Source organism: Polyodon spathula, chromosome 30 (assembly GCF_017654505.1).
Source record: "Polyodon spathula isolate WHYD16114869_AA chromosome 30, ASM1765450v1, whole genome shotgun sequence".
NCBI lineage: Eukaryota > Metazoa > Chordata > Actinopteri > Acipenseriformes > Polyodontidae > Polyodon > Polyodon spathula.
Window position 1 is genome coordinate 7398777 of NC_054563.1, and position 14652 is coordinate 7413428.

Here is a 14652-nt window from a genome sequence, read left to right on the forward strand (position 1 = left end):
TGCTTTTTTGTTTTGATTTATTTTTTCCCCAGAAAGAAATCTGCAAATAAATTTAAATGTAGGTTATTCATGGCAAAGTTAAAAAACAATAACACTTTTCCTTTGGGCAATACCACTGCTTTTGATTCTGTTCAGCGTTGTCAAGGATAGGAACAGCTTGTTCTAATTTTATGTATTCATTGTTGACAATTTTATTCAAATCGTTTTTTAATGACAGTTCTTTGCCACTGGTGACAGAGACCAATAGCAATGTCATACCAATGGTTCTCCACATCTCTAAATGTGCTGTGAATCAATACAACTGCAAACCAGTGTGTTGTGCCATTGAGTGTATCAATGCCCTCTTTACAAACCTGTTATTCGAAGGCGTTTTGGTGGGTCTTTCTTTTCACACTGTTTCTTTCCTTAAACTTCCATGAATGTCTTGCGACAAACTATTAATGAATACCCAGCTGAGGAATTGTAAACCTCCAGGGTTAGAATCACTCTTTGCTGCTAGGGTAGAGTGCAGGAAAATATTTAAATAGACCATTGGCAGCTTCAATTAACAGGGAATTGCAAAGAAAATGGCCTTGGCTCAAGCAAAAAAAAAAAAAAAGCTTGTCGTTAGCGTTTTTTTTTTCTTTCCTTAAGAAACATTAAACCTTTTTTTCTCAGTGACTAAGCAACCAGATCTTACACATTTTAATGAGGCTTATCCAGAGGGCATTTACTAAATAAAGTGTTTTTTAATGCAAACTCTTTTTGTTTGAACAAAGTCTACAACACACCAAAATCAAATGGCCCAACTGATACATTTCACAGGTCTGTTGGCAATACTTACTCAAAAACCTGAAACCTGTTTTCTCCAAGGGGAATTTTTCTATTTTGCTTATTCAAATTAAAAAAAAAAGATGAATGGGTGCTTTTTTTTAACTTCAGTACTACATGCATACACAACATTTTATGCTTTAGGGCTAATGGCATTGCTGTAGCATGATACAAGGTAATAATGGAGCTCAGGAGTCAATCCATCCTCAGAGGTCAAGGACATTATTTGAATGAGGAAGTTCAATTACTCAAGGATTTCACAGCAACCAACAAAGGCTGTAGTTGACTAGAAGATCCTAATCAAACTGGCTTAGTCATACTTCAATGTTAATGCCGCCACTTTTAGACCACTAACAAAGTCCTTTTAAAAACACCGCCATTGCACAGACTGCCGGCCAGCCATACCGCCGCCGTTACGACAGTCTCCCGTTCCGTTACGTTCTGCTTTCTATTCCGTTGGTTGCCGTGAAATCCTTCAATGGACTGACTAGTTTAGAACTTACTGTTTCAAAACAGCAAGTCTGTTTACATTTCGTGGCCGGCTACTCTTGCACTGCCACACGCTTGATAATGCCTTGACCACCTGCCGTTCCCCCGATTTAGTTTGTGTTTTAAGCTTCCGTTCTTTTAAATAACCCTCTGGCTGTTTGATTCTGTTTTTATGTACTGTATTGTTGTACTCTACTCTCATGTAAGGTAAATCATTGTTATGACTGCTTGTTAAATTCCTGTAATAGGACTAGACTCCAGCTCGCAATATCATTACTTGATAAATGATTTGCACTGTCAGTGATAACCCACTTGCTTTGTGTGTATAAATGGAACAGTTAATTATAACAGTAATGTGTTGCACTTTGCACGTTTGTTTCTATTGGTTTGTATATGCATGCTTCAAAGATGTGTTTGGTGTATTTATTTTACTATTATGATTAGTATTTATTAGCGTTTTTGCACAGTTGATTTGTTGCTAAGTGTTTTTAACTCTTCCATCATGCCTGCACGGTTATATGCTGTCTGATAGTTGTAATTGTTTGTTATTGTGCACATTTATGATCAGTCCGTGTCCTCTTCAAATAAAACCTGGAATTATTTTTAATTGTTGTAGTTTGTGTGCTCCTTCTGATTTGTATTCCAGTTCCAGGCCCTATAAAATAACCTATTTAAGAGACGTGTTTTAAACTACCGTTTGCTTTAATTCTGACGGCGAAATTCCCTCGGCAGCGTAGTCAAGCCATACTGTTTTGTCCATTCTGTGGCGCTTGCCCTGCTCTGTCTCGGCGCGCAGGTGTTACACCAATGTCATTACGACGATTATTCTACATTTTTTTTAAAAAAAGTTATTTATTTATTTACCATTGTTTGTCTGGAATAATCCATGAGAGCAGGGCTTGAGCATCCTAGTGAAGCGGTAGTTGTAGAACAGGTGTATTTAATTAGTCGTCTTCTCAGCTGCTTAATTACAGAACGGTTGACATCCATAGAAAGCTATGGGGGATAAAATGGGCAAGTTGTCTGGTTGTTGTTTAATGATTGACAGCAACAGTGTTCCATTAATTCTTCAAGCACTGCTTTCCACTGTTAACACCCTTTCAACAAAAATAGAAAACATTGAGCACATGCAGCAGTTTTTAAACATTTCCTCTTTAAGCATGGTCTCTGCTATAATAGAGAACAATGACTTTCAATGAATACTAGTGGACTTGTATTACTCTAGGTGCATTAACTTATTTTGTGGAATAACAAGCAAGTCAATAGAATTAACAATGTGGTTTCTACTGGTTGCAGTGTCGACTTACCAAATCACTTTATCAACTGTTTGACTATGTTCCTTAAGAAGTGTATATGGAAACAATTTATCTGATAGAAGCTGGCTGGGTGCCTGTAGCAAGGCAGAAGAGCCCTGCGTATAAATATGGGGCAGGGCAAAGCTCTGTAAAAAAAAAAAAAAAAAAAAGTATTGTTTTGGTTGTTTAAAAACTGTAAACTTGGTTGCTTTTTGGCAGGAGAATCCGTCTCTAACCAACACGTCATCAGCAAGCACATAAAGGCTCTGTGTGTTATTCTCTCATGTCTCTTCTTTTGTTTTGGACCCTCAGTCAAGCACTGGGCGGCCGAAACGGGAGTTGACCACTGAGCCTGGAGGAAGGGCTACCCTCAGCCACAAAAATAAAAAAAAAATATGTGAGTAGGGGGGTTTTCCTTACCTGAGTGCTGAGCGGTTCGTATTTAGTTCTGCGGGGTGCGTGGTCGGGCTGGAGAGGTTGGGCTCTTGCCCAAGGTGCAGTCATGCTCTGGGGGATGGGCCATGTGTCAGCTTTCATTTGCATTAATTTTTTAATATTTGGGGGTTAGGTTTGGTGGCCAAGTCTTTTCTGGGGGGGGGGGGGGGGGGGACGGACTGGGATGCATGTAATCGCTCATGTTTTTCCAGCCCGCCATATGCAGGCAGCCTTTTCACACCCAAGGACGAGACCGCCTCCCTGAGCGCCCATCACATTTCATTAAACCATCTACAATTGCAAACAATAAATCTCATCCATTCTGGATTCTCTGTGGTAAATGTATGGTTTTGAAAATAAATGTGTTATTGTGGGTTATTTAAAGAATAGGTTGCTGGTGAATGTATTGCCATAATTTGTTGTATTATGATTTTAAAGGATATGATTTAAATGTATTGGTTTGTGTTATTATTTGAAATGAGTGATTTTGTTTGTTGTTGTTAGGCAGTGTGGATGGGGTTAATGCCCTATCCCATTGAACTCATGTAGAATGTGACCATGTCCAGATTGACTCATTTACTGCTAATCTGGAGACGGTCACAAGTGTAAAACCCAGCAGCTTTGGGTGAACAGAGTAGGTGTTCAGAACGAGAGTGAAGGAGAAAGACTGAAGTAAGGAAAAGGAAAAGAAAGAGAAAACTAAAATAAAAGGAAAAATCGAATTGCTACGTGTGCTGGAAGCACCAGCACGAGGCTTGTTTGGGTGGAGGAATTTTGTGTTCGAGACTTGTTTTGTTCATCCTTTTATTTTTGCCCTGTGAACAATGTTTTTGTATAAACTTTTTGTTAATTTTTGAATAAATACATGCACCAGTGCTTTCTACCAGTAGTACCTGTGTGTGTGTGTCAGTCAGCTTCCTTGTCTGGGAACATCACCACCAAGCTGTTCTGTCACAGTGCATGAAATGCTATATCAGAATGATCTATCCAGTAGTTATTGCCCCAGAGGGCATATCATTCCAATAGGCCACGACAGTCATTACAGAGGGTCAAATTAGGTCAAATCTGATGACCTAATCCTTAAATAATGTCATTACATAACCTTCAGCCTCCTCAATGTAATGGCACTTTATAGAAAATAAATGTGATATGTATAAGCTTTGAATGTATCTGCGATAATAGATTTAAAGAGTTGATACAGTTTATTAGATTAATTTGTCATGATAACAAGCAAGCCTCTGTAGTCTGCTCCTGCCACAGATTTAATTCCACTCTGGGATGAATTTGTTATGCACTATAAAAATACAAATAAAAGATTATTTTTATTTTGAGAATTCAGACCAGTAATACATTCTGTCATACAATATAACCTCAAGCTCCTTTTGCGCTATTAACTCTTTCCCAAGGTAAAGCTTTCAAGTTAATTTATTTTTTCATCATTCACTTCCACCTGGCATCATCTGTGCTTAAGGAATATTGCCAGCTCCTTTAAGTACTTCCTGATTTACACAATGCGGTGACCTTTGAACTCTGCTGGCCCAACCTTCTTCTCACTATTCCTATAATGTCAGAAAAGCTGAATGGTTGTTACATTTCTTTAAAATCAGGAGGCAGGCTTTAGGATTCCACAGGTTCAATGATGCGTTTCAACCACATTTTTAAAATGGAAAAACAAACGTTTTTTTTTATTATTTTACTCTATTAATTATTCAAGATGATTCACCAACTGATTGATATTAAAAATTGCATAATATTAAAAACAGTGAATTAGTAAAGAGTCTTTATACAGTGAAGTATAGAACATGACAATTCACTGTTCACAAGGCCTAACCCTGAGTTATTGAACTGAGGAATGACGAGGGCACTTGTATTTACTAGATTAGTCAATTCCACCCAATGGGTCCTTTTCACAAACATTTAACACATGGGTTAAAGTATGTTTCAGTAATCTAAACGAAGATGAATTCTGATCCATTGAATTCTTCTAGTCCGTTCAATATGAAGTAAAGCTATGTGAATATTGGCCTTTGGGCCCTCAATTTTCCACTGTGCTGTTATGATAAGACATCACGATTTAATTTTTTATAATTTTATTTAGGTCAAACAATGTTTCAATAGTCAGAAAATGTACAAAATAATAAAAAAAATAAAACTACATTTATATTTTCCTTTTACTGTTTTTAATTACACACTCCTGTCCATTCCATTTAAGGTGTGTTGATTAAATAAATGTCTTTTTTTTTTTTTTTTTTTTTTTTTTTTCCAGAACTGCTTATTATAGGGAATATGGAAACTATGTATTCTATCCATGTACCTATGTGCTTTCATGAGCATATTATAAACGTTATGTCCTGTAAAAGGCAAACACAACAAAACAGAATGATGAGCATTACTGATTAATATAACTTCAGGTGACAGTCCTAGGATCATGCATTACCCAGTCTTACTATAGCGGACGATGCAATGCACTGACAAAGATCACATTGTGCTGAAACACGCTAATTGGGGAGGTTCTTCGCATGATCCCACTTCAGAAGAAATTGCATGGCCTGATTCTTAAGCAAAACAAAGCCGGTAGGACATTGTGCAGTTGTTTTTTGGGTTTTTTTGCAGATGGGAAAAAAAAAAAGATAAAAAAAAAAGCTTGGTTTAGCTGTACCATTTTGAAAAGCCTGCTTGTACTTCACAAAAGTACAGCACTGAAACCCGTTCGCTGTTTTTTTTTTCTTTCATTTTATTTTAATATACCCAAACAAGTTCAGATTTTATCGGTGGAAAAAAAAACAACTGCCAATGTTTCCTAAGGCCCGTTTTATAATGAACACTGGAGAATGTAAATGGATTGGTGGCATATTCAGTGGGTGTGCCATTCAATGAAAGAGCTGAAAGCAAATCCCCATGGATACTGCTTTCAGCGATCAGGTCCTCCTGTGCCACTGCCCGAGGGGATGGTGCACAGAGAACCAGTTTAATAACATTGGACTTCACAGCTGAATATGAAGAATTTAGGATATCTTCAAAAACGGTACTGAACTGGAACGATGCGCCATGTAACACCAAAAGCAGCGAGCATCTGGACCAAACTATTCGCGAACTTCACAAATAAAACCGAAGATTTGTGACATCTGGACATGGACACCAGCAGTTGTAGAGCGATACACTACCTCACTCTCGTGGTTTACTGGATGGTGAGTGATGTTTTGAAGTTTGGCGTTACTAGGATTTTACCAAATCTTTTAATTGATGTATTTTAAGTGTTTATGAGAAACCTGTTTGCTTTTAGAACACTTTACAGTAACAGAAAAGTCGTGATGTTTAATCTGTGTTCTAGTCGAATACTTCATCGTTTACCAGTTGTATAGGTTGATTGTAGTCCTTCAAACTGACAACTAGCTGCTTCTTGTTGTCATGGCAGTTCAGCAGTGTAACCACTAGAAGCTTGTAAGCTCATCAAAGCGTGACCTATATTGATGAATATAAGATGGTGGAAATTATATTTGTTCAGCCAAGTGATTTATAACATAACAAAAAAAAATAATACAATAAATAAATAATAATAATAAAAAAAAAATTACACATCATATTAATTGCAAGTCCAAAACATCTATTCTGGTAAGTTTTAATACATTATTTTATAAATCCCTTCTCTTATTCTATGGGCATTTATCCATGCTTAACCTCTCTTCAACCTGTGTAAATAATGCCCATTAAGGAACCACATCGTGCCCAAACCTGCATGTCAAGTTTCCTACTTTACACAGACAAATGGTGGCTTTCTTTGTTGGATGTGGGTTGTGACTTTAATTGAGATTTTCTAGAATCTTACTGCACTTTTTTTTTTTCAAACTCTGAGACAGTCAGTTTGCATTTTGGCTTAAGTGGGCTTTTCAATAGAATATAAATTACAGATAGAGATGTCACCCTGTCAGCCAGACCAATGCAAACTTAAAGACATAACATGTTTGTTAGTTGAGTTAACTATTATGAATTGGAAGCTTAGTCCACAAAGTCGACCTCATGAAACGACAAGATTCATAGGTTGTAGTAAAAAATTAAAACATATTTGTCACAAATGAAAAACATACAAGTGTAGGGGGCTAGATTATATTTTACCATGTATAACTTTAAATGTCCTTGAAATATGTTTCATGTGAATAGGTTATAGTGTTATGCGTTTTGCTGGCACAGCACACCAATAAATAAAATGCATTCCATATAAAACTATTTTTGATAGTATTTGTGTTACAAACAATAGTTTGAGTTTCACAGACGCAAGTTACTAATTTAAACATCTGTGTTGTTTTTTTGTTTTTTTTTGCAGTGAAGTTTTTATGTTAGTATGTGTGCATGTAGAGAAGTGTAATATAAAATAAAAAGTTTGTGTATTCTTGAAGTTAAACTAGCTGGCTAATTAAGCTCAAAGATATAGATATCTTTCTATAGCCAGGAATTTCTTTAGAAGGACAAGCCAGTAGCATTTCAAACTGAAGGACAAGTCCTCATTATAGCAAGAGAACAATGGTGAGGACCCAAGGGAAACGAACAACACTGCACATTCAACTTTAACAGAGAGGCAGAGAAAGACTGTCAGCAAAAACTGGAACTGAAAACACATGGGCTTAAATTACAAACGTAGTGTGTTCTTGTCTTGTTCCAACCATCACCAAAGTATATATTTTAACACAAGTTTATCTCTGGTGAAAATTTCATTTGGCCTTTTACAGTTTTTTACTTCAATAGCATTTAGCGTTTGAGACAGTGGAGATACAGATGTTGTTGATCATTTTCATTTGCCAGTCAAATCATTTACAGTACACACTTTTTATATAATTATACATATTCTCAGAGTTATTGTATTGTAAACTCTTTTTGTTGTTTTACTTTACAGGATGTTAGTGCTGCTGTTGCACACACTAGTTTGCCATATCAAAGCATTGCTGTCAATCACACTAAAAATGATTTATGGAGGGCATCTCATTCTACAGCGCTAAAAAGAGAACGTTCAAAGACTGTAAGCGATTTTCACTCTTCAGAAAGAGCCATAATACACCCAAGAAGCAGGCGTTTCAGACAGCCGGCATTTGCAAAACCTGTGTACTCTTTTCAGGTTAATGAGGACACACTACCAGGTAGGAGACTGTGAGCAGTAGGCTTTATTTTAATTAATCAATGTGTGTGTTTATCAATGTCTTTATTTATTTGATATGTTGACACACCAGAAAAACCATTTTCAAAAGAACATTATAATATTCCCGTACTCAAACATTTTTCTTTTAATCAGTGATTGCATTTAATTTTAGCATTATTGTAAGTCCACACTTGCATTTTAGGCAGTGGAGTGGCATTCTAAATATCAGATTACACAGTTCCAGATATCTTAATATGTTTTTTTGAAACAGAGGCATGCTTATTGTTTTGACAGTGTTGCAATTATTATTATTTGTTTATTTAGCAAGGCAACTTAGAGAGACTAGGGTGTGTGAACCACACATCAGCTGCAGAGACACTTACAACAATGTCTTCCCTGAAAGAGCACAAGGAGTTTAAGTGACTTACTCAGGGTCACACAATGAGTCAGTGGCTGAGCTGTGTTATGTTTTGTGAATATGGCTCATAAAGAAATGATCCAACTGCCATTGATGAAGTTGTAATTCACTGCATGGTTTTCCTGAAATGTATCTCAAGCTAGACTTTCCATTAGACAGCGATGGTTATATGTGCAGTAGGACCTTAGGTCAACATACTCCCCAGTCCTGGAAAACCTCTTAATGTGATCATGATTGTTTAAAGCAGCTGTTTTAATAAATCGGTGTATTATTGTATATGTTCAACAGCAGAGGGAGTGCAATTTTTGATTACAATAATATTTGATTAATGAGTGATTCTATTAGGCAGGTTTAATTGTAGTTCACAATGTATTTATTTATGCATGCCAGATTAAACATTAGGCTCTTAAACATACATTTACAGTCTTACTTTTAATGTGCATGAGAAATCACTTATAGCTGAGTGCATCAACTGTGTTGAGTAAACCCTTTAAATCTTGTTTCAAGCACTGTCAGTTAATGAACTAACGCATCATCTCATTTAATTTAATTTAATTTCAATTGAGGTTTATCTTAATCTTCTCTTTTCCTTCATAACTTATTTTCTTGGGCTGTGGTATTTGGTGCGCCTGTACTGTTTTTATTATGAAATAACCCACTAAAAAGCTAAAAATAAAACAAGCTTAGTTATACCACGCTTCCAGTTAGTACAATGAAATGTCTTTTTTAAAATCTAAATAGGATCCATAGTAGGACATGTGGAAACCACTTCTGCAGGTCAGCAAGACGGCATCACTTACGCCATCAAGGACGATGATGGGGATGAACTTTTTACCATAAACCCCAACACTGGAGAGTTCACACTGTCTCGGCACTTGGATTATGAATCTGAACAGTGTTACATTCTGTCTGTGAGTGCTGTCCACCGAGATGAAGAGATTGGAATAGTTAGGGTGTACTTCAACGTGTTGGATGTCAATGATAATCCTCCAATATTTAGCCTTGACGCCTACACTGTCTCAGTACTGGAAAATCGCCCAGTTGGATTCTGCATCCTCACACTTAATATTACAGATGCTGATGAAGGTAAGCATGCGTGGTGATTATCTGCTGTAACCACAATTCTTCAGACTTTGTTTTCCATTTTTTTTTTATGGTCAGGGCTAGACTCTCAAAGCCGATAACTCCAAAACGTCATTAGCACGATATTTCCAGATAGGAAAAACACAGCCAACAAAGTTACCAAATCAGAAACAAACAACTCACACATGTAGTTTGGTACTCTTTGAGCATCTAGCCTTTTAATTCTTTCTTATTAGTTTGACATGTTTGAGCAGGTGAGCATTGCAGTAGTGCAAACAGAACTATAATTGGACTTACTATCTCTATACAATTGGTATGCCTGTAAAATGTGACAAAAACACCATTTGGAAAAAGGTGGTTTCTGTTGTGCTTCATGTGGTGTACCAGAGCTTGCAGTGTGCTACCATTTACAGGTGAAAGTTATAGAAGGAGCAAAGGGGGTTCACAAAGAGGATGATTGCATCCTTACAGCTTAGAAATGCAGAGTAAACAAATACAGTTTTCTGCCATTTGACTAAACTATGAATGACTGTAGAGAACAGACAACAAAGAATTAGGTTGATAACTGTAACATTGCTTTGTGACACTGCATCTTTAAGATCCAAAAGAAGGTGCAGTTTAATGCTTTAGCGTGTATTTAGCCATGAGAGTGAGCAATATCATCAATGAAGTAATATATGTGGAAAACCTTTTTCTTAAGTGTTTGCTTCATGTAAGTTTTAAGCGGTTATTGGGGTTTGTAATGCAGTCATTTGGCTGTGGGATACAAATTGCAAAACGAGCAAGAGGTTTAGTCCAAGTGATTGGCAACCTTCTATTTTTCAGTCCTGTGTGTTTATCAATTTTTTTCACATACCCACGCAGCTGCCTAGCAGAGTGTGTCCTTATGAAAACAAGCAGGGCCTTATGAAAAACCAATACTGCCAATAAATGGCTTTGATAGCCTACAACCACTGGAGGTTAATCAGTGTGAAGACTCTGTCAGGTTAAAAGAGATTGAAGGTCCAGTTGCCTGACCTTTGTAACAAAGCCCAGGGCAAGCAGGCCGCTTTCAGTCAGCTTATTAAGTCTTACATCACACATTCCTCCAGGCCCATCACAGCACTTACACTCATAGCCAAACATCAACAAGGGAGGAATCAACAGAATTGTTTGGTAATTAGGCATGAAGGTGCCTCATCCTCTCATGTCTTCAGTCATTGCTATGGCGATTTCTTCTGTGCTATTTTTATTGTCAAGCAAACTGTGATTTAATTAGACATAGACAAAACATTGATGTTTTACTAAAAAGTCCTATTTTAAAGATGCCGTGTCCCACAATCCGCTTCAGTTTTATACTAAAATAAGATGTTTGGTTGACCATTTACTACATTCGTCCATAGTTTGCTCCTCTGTGCATTCCTCTTCAGCAAAAAACTGAGTGTCTAGGACACTCTCAGAATGTTTTCTTGCCACACAACTCCACAGGTTTAAAAAACATTTAGTAAAAATTATAATATGGCCATTCTTAGTATTATATGGTAGTAATTCTTCTTGATCTTCTAGTAACTTGGTGTCTGTTAAAGGAGTGGTTACCAAGGTTATATTTGTTTTCCTCTTTCTGTTGAATATCTTTGGGTTCTTTACTTGTTTTTTTATTATTCAGTTTGGAATATGCAGATTGTTCAAAGACAATGCTGTAGATGATATGCTGCTGTCCTTGTACTTCATGTGCTGTTACCCAGATTCTAAGGGTCTAGCTGCAACCTGACCTACAGGGTCAGTATATATGTAGCATAATCGAACAAAAGATAAGAAGGTTTTGACATTGTTAATATCATAAAAACCTCTCTTTCTTTTAGGTCACAATGCTGATATCCATTTGACGGTGATTTCAGGAGACCAAGATGAAAAGTTTATTGTAAGCTTGAATGGTTCGGTCTGCATACAAAAACCATTAGACAGAGAACGTGAGTCTGTATATAGTTTGACTATTCAGGCCAGTGACCAGGCTCTGCCCGAATCTACACAGCTGACCAGCACTTCACATGTTACTGTGTACATAGAAGATGTGAATGATAATGCTCCATACTTTACGTCTGACAATATTGTCCATGTTCCAGAAGACACTGCAATCAATACTGCAGTCATGGTGGTCCATGCAATAGACATGGACACTGGGGCCAACAGCTGGATTGAGTACACCATGGATACTTTGGCGGGAAATGCATTTCGAGTCGATAATACAAGTGGCAAGCTCTTTCTGGTTGAAAAGCTAGACAGGGAAATTAGTAAAATGTTCACTGTCCAGTTAATAGCCACAGACAAAGGATTCCCCTCAATGTCCACTGCCATGAACCTTACTGTGTTAATTGTGGATATTAATGATAATGACCCAGTCTTTACTCAGAGTGTTTATGAGGTTATGGTGGATGAAGATGTTCCCAGGGGATCTGATCTGCTAAAAGTCCAGGCTTTCGACTCGGACAAAGGAGTAAACGGACAAGTTCGATATTTCATTTCTCAGAGGGAGTTTCTCATTGACTCTGTCAGCGGAGTAATTTCTGTGGTTGAGAAGCTGGATCGTGAAAACACTCCGGTACATACTTTTACTGTAACTGCAGTGGACCAGGGAAGCAACCCTAGGTTAGCAACAGCCACTGTTAACGTTATACTCAGTGATGTCAATGACTGCACACCTACCTTCTCCCCCACAGCTGTGACTCTTCATCTGCTTGAAAACATAGATCAGCTACCTCACGTTATTTATCAGGTAAGGGCGTAAGGCATAGCAAATCAAAATGACAACCGCCTTGGTGCTTAGATGGTTGCAAGAAGATGGTTGATATGAGATCCACTGCTGCAAGATATTTTTAATAAACACCTTTCTGTGTACAAAAAGAGACATATTAGAAAAATGTCGAGTTTAAATGAATAAGCAGCAAGATACAAGAATCTTTAACAAGACACAGTTGCTTTTTTTAGTTTTATAAATATGTTTTAGTAGGTACTGAGACAATGCAGCTTGTATTTTCTTTGGAAAAATTGGTTTTGCACGGATGGGTAAGGAATAAGGTACCTAAACAAATTCAAACCTTTCTTTTATGGGCTGACTCAGTGAGTTATCAAGAGTATTAAATACTAGTTTAATCCATGATTGTCAAAGATAACCGTCTAATGGTACTGCCACGTGTCTTGTTAAATAGGTGTCTGCCTTGGACGAGGACCTGGATTCAAACAGCCAGTTGACCTATTCCATTAGCAGAGGACATGAATATAGCCAGTTTTCCCTCTCCCCAGATGGTACACTCGGTGTTCTGCAGAGTCTGGACAGAGAAGTCAAAGAACGGTATACTTTGGAGGTGCTTGTCATAGACTCAGGTACATTAAATCATCAATGTTCATGTTCTGTGTCCTGAAACCTGTTAGTTAACAATCTGACTTGTACGTTTGCCCGTTTGTGCCTTCTAATATGGTTCATTTTCGAATAAAACAAAATAGCGTCTCAAGCTTTCTCTTCATGTGACTGTTTAATTGTGGATTTCGTAAGCCATTCGGCCAGAACCTACCACTTTAAGTCTATTGATTTACTCCACTGAAGCATAAAGCATCTGTTTTTCATTTAGCACATGTTTAATGAGCAGCTTATTTGATACAATAAGCTGCAAACAGAAGCTGTAATACAGTCAAACAATTCACAAAAAAAGATTTTTTTTTTTTTTTTTTGAGGAGTCCTGAGCTTGCACCAGAGATTCAGAGTGTGGTCACTGCTACAAATTTAGTGCGGTATGCCATGGTAAAATGAGTATGTGTGCGGATCGGGGGTATCTATGCATATTTTTAAAAGGGGAAGGTAGAGATGGAAAATAAAATGACGTGAAAAAGTACCTTTTATAAAAGTTTATCATAGTAAAATCAAAGTGGAATAAAGCATAATGAAAGCATGTTAAAGCATAGGTAAGGATAGTAAAGGTTAGAAAGGCAAAGCAAATTAAAATCTTGACAAAGCATGGTAAATACAGAACCACTCATATTATTATTATTATTATTATTATTATTATTATTATTATTATTATTATTATAACCTTTTACATTATTTTCATCTTCTTCTGTAGGTTTCCCAGCATTAACAGGCACTGGCACCATATTTATTATAGTTGATGATCTTAATGACAATAGTCCGGTGTTTCCCAAAAATATATACACTGTTGCAATATCCGAAGACAGCCCTGTAGGTACTACATCTGCCACCATAAGTGCCTCAGATCCTGATAAAGGCATTAATGGACAAATAAGGTAGGAAACTTAAAAACATAGCTGCTAAAGGTGCAGTTATTTTGAAAGCATTACGAGTTGAATTGCTGATTTACTACTTGTTTTGTAGGTTAGGCTCCTAGTCACAAAGCTTTAACTTTTGAGTTATTTAAATAACTATTTCATTATTTGATAAACTATGCAATTTTATATTTGGAGCGGTTGTGAATTCCCCTTGATCTTGGTCCACTTGACATGGGAATTAAGCCAATCAATATGTGTTTTAGGTACTCTTTGGACAGTGGGAGTTCACATTTTGCTATTGATCCATCAACTGGGGACATCTTTACGACGACTGCATTAGACAGGGAGATCCAGGGACACTACACCTTGACTGTTAAAGCAACAGACATGAATACAACAAACACACTTTCCAGTTCAGCCACCGTTTGGGTGATAATAGAGGATGTAAACGATGAACCCCCTCAGTTTCTAAATGACCCGTATGTTGCTAATGTTCCTGCGACCGTGCACTCAGGTAAGTAAATCAATATGAAGTATGGGAGTTTGTTTTTTTATATAATTTATACCATCTTAGTTTGCTTCTCTATGGATCAGACTCTGAACATTAACTTTTACTGACACCCTGTACGTTAGGAATTTGAGAGTTCAACCCTCTGATTGGGTGCTGTTCATGAGGGCATCCAATCACAGTACAAGCAGCTTCCATTTGCCACACCCACCTAGATGCATAGTGATTA

The 14652-nt window shown here is 37.1% G+C and overlaps 1 protein-coding gene across 1 annotated transcript in view; it reads left to right on the forward strand.

Moving 5' to 3' along the window:
- The first annotated feature begins 5916 nt into the window (after positions 1 to 5916).
- The window catches only part of LOC121302554 (protocadherin Fat 4), a 31130-nt gene continuing 22394 nt past the window's right edge, over positions 5917 to 14652 (forward strand). Inside the window, exons 1-7 of the mRNA XM_041232551.1 lie at positions 5917 to 6217; positions 7918 to 8158; positions 9317 to 9661; positions 11500 to 12410; positions 12844 to 13018; positions 13753 to 13933; positions 14179 to 14429. Coding sequence (XP_041088485.1) covers positions 6161 to 6217; positions 7918 to 8158; positions 9317 to 9661; positions 11500 to 12410; positions 12844 to 13018; positions 13753 to 13933; positions 14179 to 14429 — 2161 coding nt within the window. The 5' untranslated portion in view covers positions 5917 to 6160. The remainder of the gene's footprint in view (positions 6218 to 7917; positions 8159 to 9316; positions 9662 to 11499; positions 12411 to 12843; positions 13019 to 13752; positions 13934 to 14178; positions 14430 to 14652) is intronic.